Source organism: Glycine soja, chromosome 20 (assembly GCF_004193775.1).
Source record: "Glycine soja cultivar W05 chromosome 20, ASM419377v2, whole genome shotgun sequence".
Lineage (NCBI taxonomy): Eukaryota > Viridiplantae > Streptophyta > Magnoliopsida > Fabales > Fabaceae > Glycine > Glycine soja.
The window spans coordinates 37,461,701-37,476,841 of NC_041021.1; the positions used below are offsets into that span (position 1 = coordinate 37,461,701).

Here is a 15,141-nt window from a genome sequence, read left to right on the forward strand (position 1 = left end):
GCTGGTTAAAAGCTTAATGCTTTCTTGAATTGAGCATCTAAATTGGAGGATTAGGCAACAAAATTGTATTTCTGAATAATTTTTTGTGTTTACTCGTTATTGTTGCTTAGGAACGTAGTATTTATAATTGCTTTAAAGTTATGACTTGATATTCATTTTTTGTTAGTTGCCACTGTAACTCACCTACCATGTTTTTTTATCTTCAGTGATACTTTTTTACGGGTTCATTTTATTGTATGAAAACTTGGGTAGTTACAATGGTAGATTAAAAATAATATCTATCTAAATATAATAAGTTAATAACCGATGTAATTTTTTTTTACTGCTTAACCGATATAATTCTTAAAGTTTACTTCATTGTTTTTTTCTTATTGTTTTTCTTTTTTTAAGCAAACCTTTGCAATACAAATATAGGGTCGGTTTCTTTAAACTTAAAATAAGTTTTTTTAAAAAAAAAATACTTATTTAATAAGTAAATGGGATATATTTTCGAAATAAACAAAAAAAAACTGTTTTTTTAAGCAAAGATAATTTAGCCATACACACTAACAAAACATAAAACTATTTATTGTATTAAAATAAGTAGTTTTTTTTTTCAATAAATAAGTTTAAACAAATCGGTCCATGACCAACCAGATTAGCAGTAATATGTGGATTAAAATTTCGCTGAATGCCAAATAAACTCCGTAATCAGCTCTATAGTACTGAATTGATAGTGGTTGGTAACGAATGCCCTGTCTTTAATTATGCATTCGAATGTTCTTTGTTTTGTTACGACATAACAAAAATGCATTTGAAACATAATAATCCTGTGAATAATTACCAGATAAAAAAATTCATATGAACAATTGCTAATAATTACGTGTGATAAGAAAAAAAAATCAGTGCAATTAGTGGAATCCACTGGGGGGCAAACTGGCAAAGAAAGCTAGTTAAAAAGGGTGCAGTGGTGCCTTTATTTTTATTTTAACATAAAGCTACAACTTATTTTATCCACGGGCGGAAAATAGTAAAGCTAATACTTTTGTGACATAAAATAAAGAGAAAAAATGGTTTATGTACGGACTACTTAAAATTTTGTACAAAGTCATCCAATTATAACCCATTATATATGATAAGTTTATTGACTTTTAAAATAATTATCTTAAAGTAATTCAATCTGTGATTTATGATTGGATGATAATGTAAAACTGTTTTATACTATGAGTGCATAAACATTACACTCTAAAATAAAAGTAGAAAAAAATGCATTTAGTAAAATCTACATCTACATATGCTAGGCTTGTAAATTGGTTCAAAGACAGAAACTTTTGCAATGATATTCAATGCTTAAACTCAAATCTTTGGTTATAAATAACCACCCATTTAACCAGTTTTAACATCTCATCCAAGAGTTATCTCAAAATAAAAATAAAAAAAAATCTCATCCAAGAGACAAAACATGAGAGTACACAAAGTGTTTTTCCTATTTCATAGAGAGATGTGTATTATCCTATTACTAGAGACTAGAGAGTGTAACTATTGTCTGGTATTTAAAGAGAAGTTGAACTAATCACCCGGTTGATAAACAGGTCATAGAAAACTAACTACTAACAAGGGAGGATATGGGGTGATTTCAACAATGTTTGCTTAATAGACAAATTGCTATCTTGTGATTAAAATGTCTGCTAACAAAATTATTAGCTTTTGATTACATTTTTGCTCGCATACAAACATCAAACGATGAGGGAGAATATGTATACTCCCATAACAATCCAAGTGGATTGATCATCTTTCTACTAATTAATCTAATGCATGAGAAGGCAAGTCATTGTTAGCTACTTTTGGTCTCTCACAAGTCACAACAATCTCATCACCATCTCTGAACTCTCTAAAGCGTGACAATTTTGCCAGTTCTTCAACTGCATCTATAATGTGATCCAGCTTTGCCACCATCTCCACAAGCATAGAAGTGAAAGCAGCAAAAGGCAGTGCTTCTGAGAACTCAAGGCTAGTCATCGCAATCTTACTCATCAGTGGCTTTAAAACCTTCTTGTGTCCCTCCATTGACATTTCACCAGAATGCTCTTTGGATTTATATTCAAACATGGAAGAACAATCACTCCTAACACTTGAGAATGAGACTCTAGTGTCTTCTTCAGGATGTGTGGTTCCACCAAACTTCTTTGAGCCTAGAAAAAGTTGTGGCTGGGATTTCAAGTCATTGTTGAGGTTTTGTAGAGCTTCATTGAGATTATCAGAGAGTAATTGAAGGGAGAATTGACGTTTGTTCCTTATGCTGTTGGCCAGTTCCCTTAGTGCTTTAGACACTTCTTCTGCAAGTTTGATGCAAGAGTCTTTGTATAGGGCTCGAATTGACCCCGGTGTCTTAATTCATGCAAATATGAAGGCATATACCAATAGATTATGAACATAGCAAAAAAATAAAAAAAATAACAATATTTTTATACTAGGGGTTTTTCCAACCTATTATTGCAAAGATGCCATCCAAAAGAATAATGTTGTTGGCATTTTCATTTTTGGTTGATATACCCAACTCACAACTCATGAGAAATTATTACATGAACTGGAACTATATGGTCCCAGTCAATCTCCGTGAGCCATATTATTAAGTTTTTTGTGGAAATTGGATAAGACTACATGATTCTAGACCGTATAATGATTTCTGCTCACCCACGGGGTTAAAATATTTGCTCTCTTCTATTTTATAAAACTAATTCATTAGGAACCAGAAACATTTTTTTCTTTTTACAAGAATAATCTCTTTTGGCATCGATCATGTATATAACATTTTCTCAAAGTGCAATTGTTTTTTTTTCCAAACTAGTTGATTAAGATATAGTACCTGAATTTCAGACAACAGACACCCATGTAGTGCAACAACAGTGTAACTAAACTGGCGAAGAGTAGTTCCCACTTTTGTATATTGCCACCATGGGATTCTGTGCCAATACCTTGACCATCTTGGCTCCCAGCTTGCTTGTAATGCCTGTTTAATTGCAGATCCATGTAAGAACTTCTGCTACAAAAGGCACTCATTTTGTACATTCTTTTACTTCACTAGGAAAGAGCATAGTTACCAGTGTTTCATCTTTAGCTCTGGAATCTAAAACAGCCTTGTAACCTTTGTAAATCAGATCCTCAGTTGAATCATCTTGGGTTTCTTGATTTTCAGAATCATGAAAATATCTCACTACACAAGCTGCATGATTCTTTGGACCATCAGTGATATTGAGTAAGGCAATAGAACTACATCTACATTGTAACATTGCACAATAACATTATCTATGTTCATAATTAAATAGTGTATTATTCATCAGTTTATTTGTTTTCACAAACTTGAGTACTTTTCTCTAACATAAGGCAGAATAACATGAAAGTACACATTAATTTACCTTCTATAGAATTGGCTAGGCCTTCAAGCTTTGATATGGTGGAATTATGGAGGTCTTCCCCTGACCAGTTTGGGAAAACCAATAGGCTCATTACAAGACATAGGCCACCACCTATAGCAATGGTGGCTATACGATCTTTAGCAATTTCCCACACATTATCAACACGGTAACTTGATACAGTTATCAAATTGAAAGTCAAGAGAAATATCATAACACCATAGTCATAATTCTTCTTGATATGGGGGATGAACCTCACATAAGTAGTCGTAGCTCCTGCCAACCAAAAATAATTGCTCAGCAACAACATTTGGGAATCTCCAATCACAGGACAAAATACTTGATTACAAGTTCTTTACTTTTTGAAGATGAGGATTACAAGTTATCACATACATGAGGAGAAAAAAACTTGATTACAAGTTCTCAATTTGTAAAGGAGGATTTCCATTTTAGACTGTGGCATGTTTTCTCAATCTTCCTATCTCAATTTTTTTTTATGCATAAGAAGCTATCTCAATTTGTTGAATGTTTAATTCTGTTTTTTTTTTTCATTTTCTATTTTCACTTTTTAATATAAAAGTGTCAACTTATTTTTAACATGTTTCCTGTTTTCAAATATTTGTAAAAAAAATAAAATATTTTCAGTGTTTTCTAAAGTGAAACATTAGAAATAAGGTGATAACTTTGATTTATTTAGACTGAAATATCAATAAGTTGATCTTTGGTTTTTGCACAGTTGCACTACTTGTAGTGGATATTAAATAAGAAGATATTTAAAAAATATTAATTAGGCTTTGAAGTTCTAAATTAGCAATTGGTTTGGAAATAAAAAATAGAAAGCCAACTAAAGTTATGGGATAAAGAGAGAATAATTAAAAAAGTAAAAAAGAAAATAAAAATAAGAAATAAAAACACCAATAGATGAGATCTAAGCAATTTCGGAATGACGTTTATTTTGTTTTTTATTTTATTTTTATTTTTTTGTTCCATAGGTTTCTTATGGGGTTTTCTGACTGGAGGTTCATCTCAGCTTTTGTGAAAGTTGGTTTCCGTTTTTTCAGTTGGGCTTGGGCCAGTAAGGAATGATTCAGATTCGTCCATAATTTACCATTTTACCTTATTATTGGCCAAATTTTCTCATGTTATTGTTTTTATTTTGTCAATCATTTCACAAAAAATAATAAATATTTTTATTAAATCATAATGAGATATATTAATAACGTTAAATAGTATAAAATTTATTTACTTTTGATCGTTTACTAAATAATAAATAGTAAAATCGTTACCGTCATTATCACATTCTTTTTAGTAGATTAAAGTTAGTTTGTGACAAAATAAAATGATCTAAATTTATTGGTTTTATTCTCACGTATAAAAATTCCTCTCAATCTCACCGTATAGTGTACATATCTTTATGTTATTACTAACTAACTAATTTATATATAAATTTAAATATATTTTTAGTCTTTATATTTGTTCTATTTTTTTATGTTTAGCTGTAGGGTTATGTTTGGAGCTCTGGGCTCCATGCTATCTTGAACTTCATGCATGAGTAGATTTATTTTATAAACACAGTACCCTTTCAAAACATTAAACTACAAGCAAAGATTCTTTCAAGTTTCACGTAATAAGTGGTGATACTTACCTAAAATAAAAACTGCAGCACCAATGAAAACAGCTTGAAAAACCCGACCAACGATGTCAGCAATATACTCAACAAGAAATGCCAATGATCCTGCCAGCAGAGTCCCCAACCCTCTATTCAGTCCTTTGCCTAATGTTGCTCCTGCAATATATAAGCAAAAAGGATGAAATGAACGGATATATTATATATTCAATTAATAGTACTTAATACCTATGATCTAAAAACAAGACAATGTTCAAATTATTAATCAAGGTTCAAATCTCTACTAGGAGAGATGTCTACATTTAAGAAAAGTAGACAATGTCACTGAGAATATATAGCTATTAGGTAGCTTTAATTACCAACAGTAATTAAACTCCATCACCACAACCACAGTGAGAACAGCTGACATGGCATTTTGTCCAATCCCTTTGAACAAAGGCTTTATTAGATACAGCAAAGAAACTAGTATCAAAGCCAGGCCCACTTTCAAAGAATGGATCACCCTTCTTGGATCCTCTTTGCCTACTTTCACTGCTGTTCTCCATGCCAAACCTGAATACCTTTTCACTTTCTCACCAACACTACTCATATACTTTCAAATCCAATGCCTTGTGATCATGCTTGATCTGTTACTTGCAAAATAGTTGGTTTCAGCCATTTGAAAGAAACTATCAAGCCTGAATCAGCTGTAAGTAAGAGATAACCCTTATCAGCTTCAGTTATGATAGAGGATGTTTATGTAACTTATGTTAACCTTTAGCTTAAAAGCATGCACAAGGTGACAAGGAAGGAAAGAGTGTTACATACAATGGGGAAACTAATTGTTTCCTTCGAATTCGATGATAGGGATTGTTAGATATCTGGATACAGACAATTCAGTTCAAGCTCCACTGTTGTTTACAAAGAGAAAGGGAGGTAGGTAGCTTTCATAGGTGCTTATTAGAATATGCGGAGAAAACCAGCCTCACAAAATAACTGTTTGATTCTGGAGGTAACCAGAAGCATACATATATATATAAATAAAAGGGTGTTTTGTCTTTGGTTATTATGGTGCACCTTTTTACAGGGGATCCAACAATATGTTGTACCACCTTAAATCCTGTGCTTTACTTGTTTGTTGTCACAGAGAATTATTTAGACTTGCGTGGACGGTTTTAAATTCTGACATATCATAGATGGCTTAATGCTAGTGTTAATTTTGAAGTTGACAATATATAGCTGGTATCTGCGTTTGATTGTAGGCACACTTGCAAGCACACATTTGTTATTGCAATTCATTCATTGGCTATATTATATTTATGGGACAATTGTATGAAAAAAAACACTGAAATTCGAGCCAGGTTCTAGACACTAGCCGCGGCCTCCTCAATCCATGTTGAAGACTAAATCCATGTTGAAGACTATTAGCATGCAAATTTTCTAGCTTCCGTGTTTTCACTTTTCATCATATTTTTCACAAAGTTATTTTATAAAATATTTAAAATTTTTATGAAACGTACTTGTTTTAACATTTTATAACAGAAAATTTATTTAGTTATTGCTAGGGGTGGGAATAGGGTCGGCCTATAGAGCCTACAGTTTGACCTACATAAAGCTTGACCTGGTCTATTTAATTAAAATGTTAGGCTCAAATTTTTTTAAAAGTCTATTAAATTAAATAGACCAGACTTAGGCTTATTAAAATGTTTTATAAGTCTGATAGGTCGGCCTATATATATATATATATATTATTTTTTGAATACAATTAATTTTTTTTAAACTATCAAACTTTGATTACCTTCATAACTTTTATTCCTATAATTAAATAAAAATGTAATTAGAATTTAGGTATGAGTCATGTGTTATTTTATATTCCTTATTATTTTTATTGATTTTTCTTTTTCTTTAACTTTCCTATTACTTTCCTAAAAAATATTAAATATTTATTGTGAAGAAGACTTTTAAAAAGACTATCAGGCCAGACTAGACTTTTAAAAAGATCAGGCCGAACAAAAATAAAAAGTTTTTGATAGACTATAGGCCAGACTCAGGCCTCAAAGATTCATCGTAGGCTAGACTCCGGCCTTTCAAAGCCTAACCTGGTCTGGCCTATTCCCACTCCTAGTTATTGCCATTTTATTAAACATATATTGTACTTAAAAAGTTTTTTTTGTTTTAATTTAGAAAAGGCACCGTAAAAACAATCATTAATTTCTTCAATTTAATCCTTCAAACTCTTAAAAGAATCATTCACTTTCATTAGTTAAAGAAAAAGGCAATTAAACTTTGAGATATCATGTTAATAAAAATTTGTAAGATACAAATTGACCAAAGTGAAATGGAAAATTTCACTCGGTTACCCTAAGCTTTTAGATCGAAATACCAAAAACTCTTGAACTTTTTTATTAACGTTTCGCTAAACAATATGATTGGTATTGGGTCCCAAAATATTCTGACAATGCTACCAGGATCATGACGGTCATTATAGTCACAGTCATATGGTACATGTATTATCCATTGAGAATAGAGATGTTGTACTTAATTAATGATGGTTGAACCAGTGATTCGAAAATTTGTATATTATTCTACAAATTTTACATTTAAGTTGAGATCCTGTCATCCTACAACTGATCCAGGTGTGACTCTTCGACAAGCTACGGAGGATCCCATCAGCTAATAAGAACTCGCAGATAATATGAATGGCAAGAAGCAATAAATGTTGTCATCGCACAAAAAGCCCACCATGATTGAGACTAAGAACCTACTAAGGGCCGAAACATCAAAATTCTGTCGTGTCATAATCTTCAAATACTGATTCCTTGTCACTAGAATTGTGCCAAACTTTTCTGGGTATCCTGCAATCGATGATCATAAAACATTAATAGAGAAAATATTCACTAAATGTTGGTAAAAATGAACCGGGGACAAAAGGGCGGCCTTTACCTAACATGAATTTACCGGAACTCGTCGTGATAATCGCTATCATCATCTTCATCATCGTTGAAAATAGCACTATAAAATACATATGGGTTCTCGATCATCTCAGTCAAAGTAAGACGACCATCCTTGTCTTCGTCTGCCTGTCATAGCATTATTTCACGACTTCATACAATGGTTACTGATGAAATAAATGCATGATGTTATGCAACAGGTGTTGGGAGTGCGTATTGAGCCATCTTTGTCAGTAACTGTTTCTCATAACATTATTACAATGTTTAATGAGATGTAACACAACAGATGAAGAAGTGCATGCTGAGGCCATCGTCAAGAAAACTTAATCCGATGGTAGCATCTAGTTGAAAGATCTTAACATGTAAATCAAGCACAATGGATATAACCCCTCAAAAAGAAAAAAGAAAAAAAAAAAAGAGAAACTGGTTTACATAATACTTTATACTTCAGAATTCAGATTGTTAAATAGCAGATATGCACCTCAGCTTTCCCACCACAGAAAACAAAACCATCCCCTTCCTCCCTCTTAAAACAGTATAGAGGGGAAAGATTGTTAACATATAGTAAAAAAATGCTCTTTCGCTTCCTCTCTCATAAGTCATAAGTCAAACCAGTAAATATTTACTAAAACAAGTTTTCTAGCAGCAAGAAGTGGAAATAAATCTGGCAGTAGTGATCTATGCACTTAGTGTATTAGAAAAGGGACATTATTTGACCATAAGCAAATGCAAAATGTGCATTTTCAACAACTAAAACTGGAAAATGGAGAGGAAAAATGAATAATAAAATTGATTTACTTAATAATGAAGTCCCCCAAGAAGCTATAATAATAATGAAAACAAGCAGACAAAATTTATCCCAAAAAGAATTGCAGACAAAATAAATTTCAATTATTCTTATCCACAAAGAATGGGAACTCATTAATGAATGATTTAGATTTTAAAGAGATCAAACCGTAAGTACAATTATCAATTACAAGCTAAAATCTTTATTAAAAAAAAAAAAGAATCTTTAGAGATTAAGAAGCAGCGGCCAGCATGCTATCGCCAATAATTCCACATAAAGTGCAGTGTGCAGCTTTCAATTTACATGGCCATAGTAAGAGACATTATTGATTTATTATTGATCTCAGAAAGAAATGTCATTTTAAGTTTAACACCAAAGATAGAACAATGAAGAATTGCCCTCAGAACTATCAAGCTACAGAAAATTTATCCGCTTTATCAACTATATCACATTATTACTTCTAATATATTTGAGTGCTGAAAATATCTAGCATATTTATTTCAAACTTTTGTCTCGAGGCACTCTGGCAAAGTGAGCTAATAGATATTCACCCATTACTTGGATGCAAAGTAGAAGGAGAGGCCCACATAGGATGGAATCAATGATTCACTCACAGTTAGAGAGGTGGTATGCCAGAAAGGGGGTTGTAAGTTTGTAACTGTAATTACCTGCTTTACATGGCAGGAGGATCATGAGTAAAAAAGAAAAATCAGTTAAGAGGTTATAAAGGAAAAGGAGGAATAGAAGGGGATGCGAGAGGAACAGAGAAGCGAGCAAGGATTGAGTGCGGGATTGGATACTGGGTTACAGGTCTCTTGAATGACCTTTGCGGCTGTTATTGTACCTGGGAATCATTCCCAGGTTTTTATACTCTAATACCTGGCTTCCTATCAAAACACATAAAGCATTTACTCAAAAAACAGTTATGCATGTAATCCATGTTAAGCCAATATCAATTGAATAAATAGTCATGTGCATGATCAGCCGACTTTACAATAAAGAATTAGCACCTTTGTCAACAATAAGAGTGTAATTATTGTAAGTTAATACAGTACCTGTGAAATGATATAATCTGCTTGTTGTTTTGCATAATAATGCTCAGATGGATGGAGTTTGCCAATTATGGGCTGTAGTTCGACATCTGACAGGTATCTGCAAAGATCGAGATGATAACCCAAAATCGAAAGATGTATGCTATTAGGAGACTACCATAATGATTCAAAGAAAGTAGACTAACAATGAAAATAGAAAGAGTGAATACCCGTCCCCATCCTTGTCAAGCTGAGCAAACAACACTCTAGCTGGAGCATCCATTGAATTATCAGAATTATGTGTATCATTGTGACTTTCTTCATCATAGTTCCTTACCAAATCAAATAGCCCATGGAAAAATTCTTTAAAGTTGACCTTCCCATCTCTGTCTGTATCTCTTTCCCTGTAAAAAAAAATGGGTATATCAAACAATAGTAAGCCAAGGCAGTGATATAAATAAGCCCATTCCATATAAACTGAAGAATCCATTCACTTCAGACAATAAAATTAACTACAAATATTGTCCCAGTTTCTAATATACGGCACAATAGTTGGTGAAAAAACTATACAAATATTGAAACTTCTTCTAGAGGAGGCAAATGATTGCAAGGAAAAAATCATTTTCAAGAATAACAAACCAACCATACATCCATCACTTACAAGTAATCAGCTGGGATATAGCTAAACAATGGATTGAAGCATTCAACTTCAATCCTAATAGGTTGCACAGACTAGGGTGAACACAAGAAATCCAGTCTTCAATGCAAGAGTTACAGTTATGTGGAGATTAAAGATGGCTTTGGGATTTATTTGCGATATATAGTTTGGGGACAAAAGGAAGGCTAAGAAAGATCAAAGTCAAGGATACTTATGGTAAAAAGGGTAAATAGGGGTTATTTGGAACCCCATTAGCTTCATGTAGGCATCTAGGGTTCCCCAATATGCTAAATAAATAAGGCACTAAGATAGACAGTGTTGGGTATCCAGACACATGATTTCATTGTCATCCAAGACACATTCTGGACATAAGATACCACAAATTGCAGGTATCTCTTACATCCCAGTACCTGTGAATATAAAATGCCTGAGTAAAAAGCTTTACCAATTTCCAGAAATTATCATAAAAAATTTATACCAAAGATCTCTGGGGTACTCATGTATAATATAACTTTATTTATATCAATAATTTCATTTATCAAATTATCTTCACCATGATACATGATTAGATACTTAAAAGTTTAAGAAATAAATTTATTATAGGCAAGACAAAAGATATGATACATAGTATGAAAGAAACTGATTGTTAGAATATATGAAAAAAATATTCAATAGTATCTTCATTATTCTATCTTAAATGATTAATTTCTATATTTTTTTTATTATCTCTTAGGATTGGTTTCTATATTTCTTTATTATCTCATGATTTGTTTTATAATTATTAGTATAAAAAAGGGTTAGTGAATTATATTTTGTATCACATTATACCATGTCACAATAGACAAGAAAACATATTCGAAGTCTCTATTCTCTCAATTTCCTCCCTCAATACCTAAAACCAAATAATTTCAACATGGTATCAAAACAGTACCATCCTTCATAACTTATCCCATCACTACTTCCTACTGAGTTTCCTAAAATATGGAGTTCAACTTTATTTCTATGATTCATTTTCTTCCTTCAAATTAGTTGTCTCTCTTGTCATGTTCTCATCCCGGCAAATTCATATCAGTTTTTTTCATTGTCACCTGCCAACAACCACCTTTTTGCCTGGATCGCCGCCATCTGTGACCCTTTTTAAGTCTGGCAAACTTATCAGAGCAATCATGCCTTCCACTCACTGGTTTCTTTGACTTATGCCATCCCTATGCATTGTTGTCATGTGTGTGGGGGTGCATCCAACAGCTTTTCTGATCAGTGATTCCTGCACCATGCTTGTCTCACTGTCCTCTTTTTAGATTTGTGATCTTTGGAGTTTGAATCTCTATTTGGATGCATCAATATGGGCCTCTAATTGGAATGTTATCTGCCATGGCTATCACTTTCTCTTGTTATGCCCAGTCCTTTGTAACCTTAGTTTGCCACTATTACAATGCTGTTTGGCTTTATTGTTGCTTTGGTTACTGTTTGGCTCCCTTTTCCAATTTACAGTGTTGGCATAACATTAAAACGGAGAAAGTGGGAAACAGGTCCTGGTTTTTGTCCCAGACGTGGTCTAGCCCCGCTAGTTTTTGTCCTAGATGCAATTTGGCTCCCATTTTTGCAGCGTTGTTAAATAGCTGCTATAGTGGGCCTATTACGCTATGGCATTGTAGAAATCCTACAATCCACTATCATGACTCCATTATAGTGCAGCTTCCACGAAAACAGTTATTGCTGTGATTAGTGTAGCAGTTTCAACAGGCATTGTGAGCGTCACAGTTTTGAGACTGAGATGTGGGGCTACATGTGACCCCCCCCCCCCCCCCCCCCTACTAGTGTCCCACTCCCCTCACTCACAGAAACTCTTGAACTTATCCCATAAAGGTTACGTAAACCATTTTAAGGCAGGACTCGTCTAGCCCTCCATTAGCACCTGTTTACCTCTTCCTGCATCCTCCTATCATGTCCAGAGAGTAGAGTAGTCTCCAACTAGTTAGTAACTGAAGTTGAAGATGTTGCAATGTTGGAAGAATTAGAAGCAGTAGAAGACATTGATTTTGAGGACTAAGAAGGAGAAGAAATAGAAGGATATGCCTCACTATCTGACAATGAGAATGATGATTAGGGAAGTGGTAGAGGAGAATGACTAAATATTTTGTCTTTAGCTTCTTTTTAATGTTTTCATGAACAATTGAACTTTTCACTTTTCAGTCAATATTATGCCAACTTTTATGCAACTTAGTTTTATTTGCATACAACTTTTATGCCTCACTATAATTGATTTATTTCAACCACTACACAACTTTAACCATTTGCTCGTAACACTATCCGCTATATGATATGGCGGATTTTTAGGCTTTTTCCATTTTCCATTATTGATGCCACTGAATTTTAGTCCCAGGAGTGATCTGGCCCCACCAGTCCCCAATCCCAGATGCCCCAGTCTTATCTCCATCCAATGTTTTCATCATGTTCTTTTTCCATTGACATTTATTGGTGACTTCATTTCCCCAATGAGTCATAGTATCATACAATGATAAACTAGTGAGGAATTGACTGTTTTCATTTCATACCAGACTCGTACTGTGAATCATATGGGTGGCAATTTCTCCTCTTTCATTAATGAGCCATGTGGTGATGAATTCCTTCCTTGGTTGTGTAACTCTTCAATATCTCAAGCATCCTCAAGTTTCTATTTCAGTCATTTTTGGTGGAGCCTATATTATATTTTTCTTCCCTTTTTTCTAAGGGTTTTTAAAGCATAATGAGCTTCACCTTGACAGGGAGAATTAGAATATATGAAAAATATCCAACACTATCTTTGATATTTCTTGAAAAATATATGAATTGTTTCCTTATTCAGTTAGGATTATGAAGATTAGTGCTTTATGTTTTGCATCACACTGCAACACATCACAAATTCACAATACAATATCATTTGAAGTTTCTATTCTCTCAATTTCCTCCCTCAATACCTAAAACATAACCCTGTAATTTCAGCACAGATATATTAAGCCTTCATAGACTTTTTCTGATATTTGAGTTACCTGACTTCCTCCTTGCACAACCATTGATGAAGCTTGGGATTTTTGCTGTCAGCAGGGTGCAGAAAGCTAGAAGACAACAGACAAACAAAAATAAGGAAAATCGTCAGCAAAGAGTGAAAGGGGTCATCAAGTACAACGTTTACTAACAAGAAGTAGACTAGAGGCCTCACTCATTGAATTCAGTTAAGTTTAGAACACCATCTCCATCAGCATCCGATGCATTAAAATGCTCTTCTTTCCACCAACCCATATCATAACCGAAAGATTCATTATCTGTCGAAAAACAAAAACACATCGTTCAACAAACAGTCACAAAGGTCAAAAAACCACAACAGTCAAAACCCAATAACAATGTAGCTCAGAAAACAGTGATCACATACATTTGCACAACCATTCTTTAAAAAAAGAAAAAACTCTGGAAATTTGAAGTTCACTATCAAAGCAAACAGTGATCCCAAGTTCAAGTTGGAGTCCTAAGTATGCAACTGTAATTGTTGCTTATAGTAGTCCTACTCAGCTCTCGTGCAATCTAGTAGCAATAAAGAACAAAGAAAGAGATCTAAAAAGGGACGTGCGTGCCTGCATTTTGAACCCAACTGGGAGGATCGTACTCGGAGAAGGAAACGAAGCCATCGTGGTTCTTATCGTGAAGCTCCATCTCCCTCTGCGTGCGATGCAGGACCTCGCGCTGGGCCTGCTGGAGGTTCCACTGAATCAACTCGTGCTCCGTAACGAACCAATCGGTGGGGTCCACGTCGATCTTCGGGAACAAGAGTATGAGCCGGTTGGTAACATTAAACTTGTCCTCGTCATTGAGGTAATCCTCGGCGTCCATGAAGTCCTCCCACTCGGGCTGGGACTCGTGGGCCGGGGCCGGGTCCGACTCCAGTTCGGGCAGGGCCTGGTGGATTATCTTCTTCTCCCACTCCTTGTCTTCGCGGTGCCGCTCGAGTTCGGCGACGAGCGGGTCGAAGGCGACGGCGTGGTGGCGCGAGGGGGCGAGGGTGAAGTTGGAGCGCAGCTTGAGGCGGCGGTGGCGGTGGCCGGAGTGCTTATCCGGGGAATGGGAGAGGAATATGAGAAGCGCCGCTGCGACGAGTATGTAAATGAAAATCGACGCTTTGGCCATCGCTGCTAAACAGTAACAGCCACCACACCAGATCTGATTCTGATTCTCAAGTTGTCTTCAATTCAACTCACTCGCGATCACGTTCATGCTCGCCGCCTTTATCCCATTTTTAATTCGCATTTTCTCATTATTATTACTACGATTTACGCAACTTTTTCTTCTTTTTTTTTAACTGTGTTTTGAGGTAAACTTGGAGGCTTGTCTTTCTCCTAAGTAGGGTGGGTATCATTACGTTTGGTTTGGTGCTTGGGATTTGTTTTTGTTTGGTGTGAAAGGAAGAAAAGAAAGACTCTTGTCTGTCACTCTTCTTGTTGATTAATAATTAATAACAAATACTTTCTATATAATCTTATACACTCAATTAATTAGAATTTATTGTGTACAGTATAATTTTTAAAATAATTATTACTAAATTTAATAATACTATCATGCATACATTAAATAAAAATGCAAAAATTAATAATAATTATATGTACTATCAGTATATTTAAATTAAATTAAAAATGGGGTTTTTAAGGAATTTTTTTTAAAAATAAGGTCAGAAGCTGATTTATTAGT

General features: G+C 34.2%; 2 protein-coding genes across 2 annotated transcripts; both read right to left on the reverse strand.

Moving 5' to 3' along the window:
* Positions 1 to 1,649: 1,649 nt before the first annotated feature.
* LOC114402083 (aluminum-activated malate transporter 12-like) lies at positions 1,650 to 5,564 on the reverse strand. The gene is made up of 6 exons (XM_028364620.1): positions 5,402 to 5,564; positions 5,038 to 5,178; positions 3,396 to 3,668; positions 3,081 to 3,202; positions 2,846 to 2,989; positions 1,650 to 2,367 (listed from the first exon to the last, which is right to left on the reverse strand). The coding sequence occupies exons 1-6, from the start codon at positions 5,562 to 5,564 to the stop codon at positions 1,783 to 1,785; spliced, it is 1,428 nt and encodes a 475-aa protein (XP_028220421.1). The 3' UTR covers positions 1,650 to 1,782.
* A 1,808-nt stretch (positions 5,565 to 7,372) lies between these two features.
* Positions 7,373 to 14,785, reverse strand: LOC114403487 (calumenin-B-like). The gene is made up of 7 exons (XM_028366503.1): positions 14,034 to 14,785; positions 13,625 to 13,727; positions 13,455 to 13,520; positions 9,998 to 10,171; positions 9,792 to 9,888; positions 7,942 to 8,078; positions 7,373 to 7,853 (listed from the first exon to the last, which is right to left on the reverse strand). The coding sequence occupies exons 1-6, from the start codon at positions 14,581 to 14,583 to the stop codon at positions 7,953 to 7,955; spliced, it is 1,116 nt and encodes a 371-aa protein (XP_028222304.1). The 5' UTR covers positions 14,584 to 14,785; the 3' UTR covers positions 7,373 to 7,853; positions 7,942 to 7,952.
* Between the last annotated feature and the right edge of the window lie 356 nt (positions 14,786 to 15,141).

What these genes read in the sequence shown, in the direction of transcription:
- LOC114402083 (XM_028364620.1), bottom strand. Translation starts at nt 5,564, where the DNA reads ATGGAGAACAGCAGTGAAAGTAGGCAAAGAGGATCCAAGAAGGGTGAT. An exon ending in CTGTTCTCACTGTGGTTGTG is followed by an intron (nt 5,179 to 5,401) that starts GTGATGGAGTTT and finishes TATATATTGCAG; the next exon opens with GAGCAACATTAGGCAAAGGA. An exon ending in CCTAGCCAATTCTATAGAAG is followed by an intron (nt 3,203 to 3,395) that starts GTAAATTAATGT and finishes AGAATCATGCAG; the next exon opens with CTTGTGTAGTGAGATATTTT.
- LOC114403487 (XM_028366503.1), bottom strand. Translation starts at nt 14,583, where the DNA reads ATGGCCAAAGCGTCGATTTTCATTTACATACTCGTCGCAGCGGCGCTT. An exon ending in AACTTAACTGAATTCAATGA is followed by an intron (nt 13,521 to 13,624) that starts GTGAGGCCTCTA and finishes GTTGTCTTCTAG; the next exon opens with CTTTCTGCACCCTGCTGACA. An exon ending in CTTGACAAGGATGGGGACGG is followed by an intron (nt 9,889 to 9,997) that starts GTATTCACTCTT and finishes CGATCTTTGCAG; the next exon opens with ATACCTGTCAGATGTCGAAC.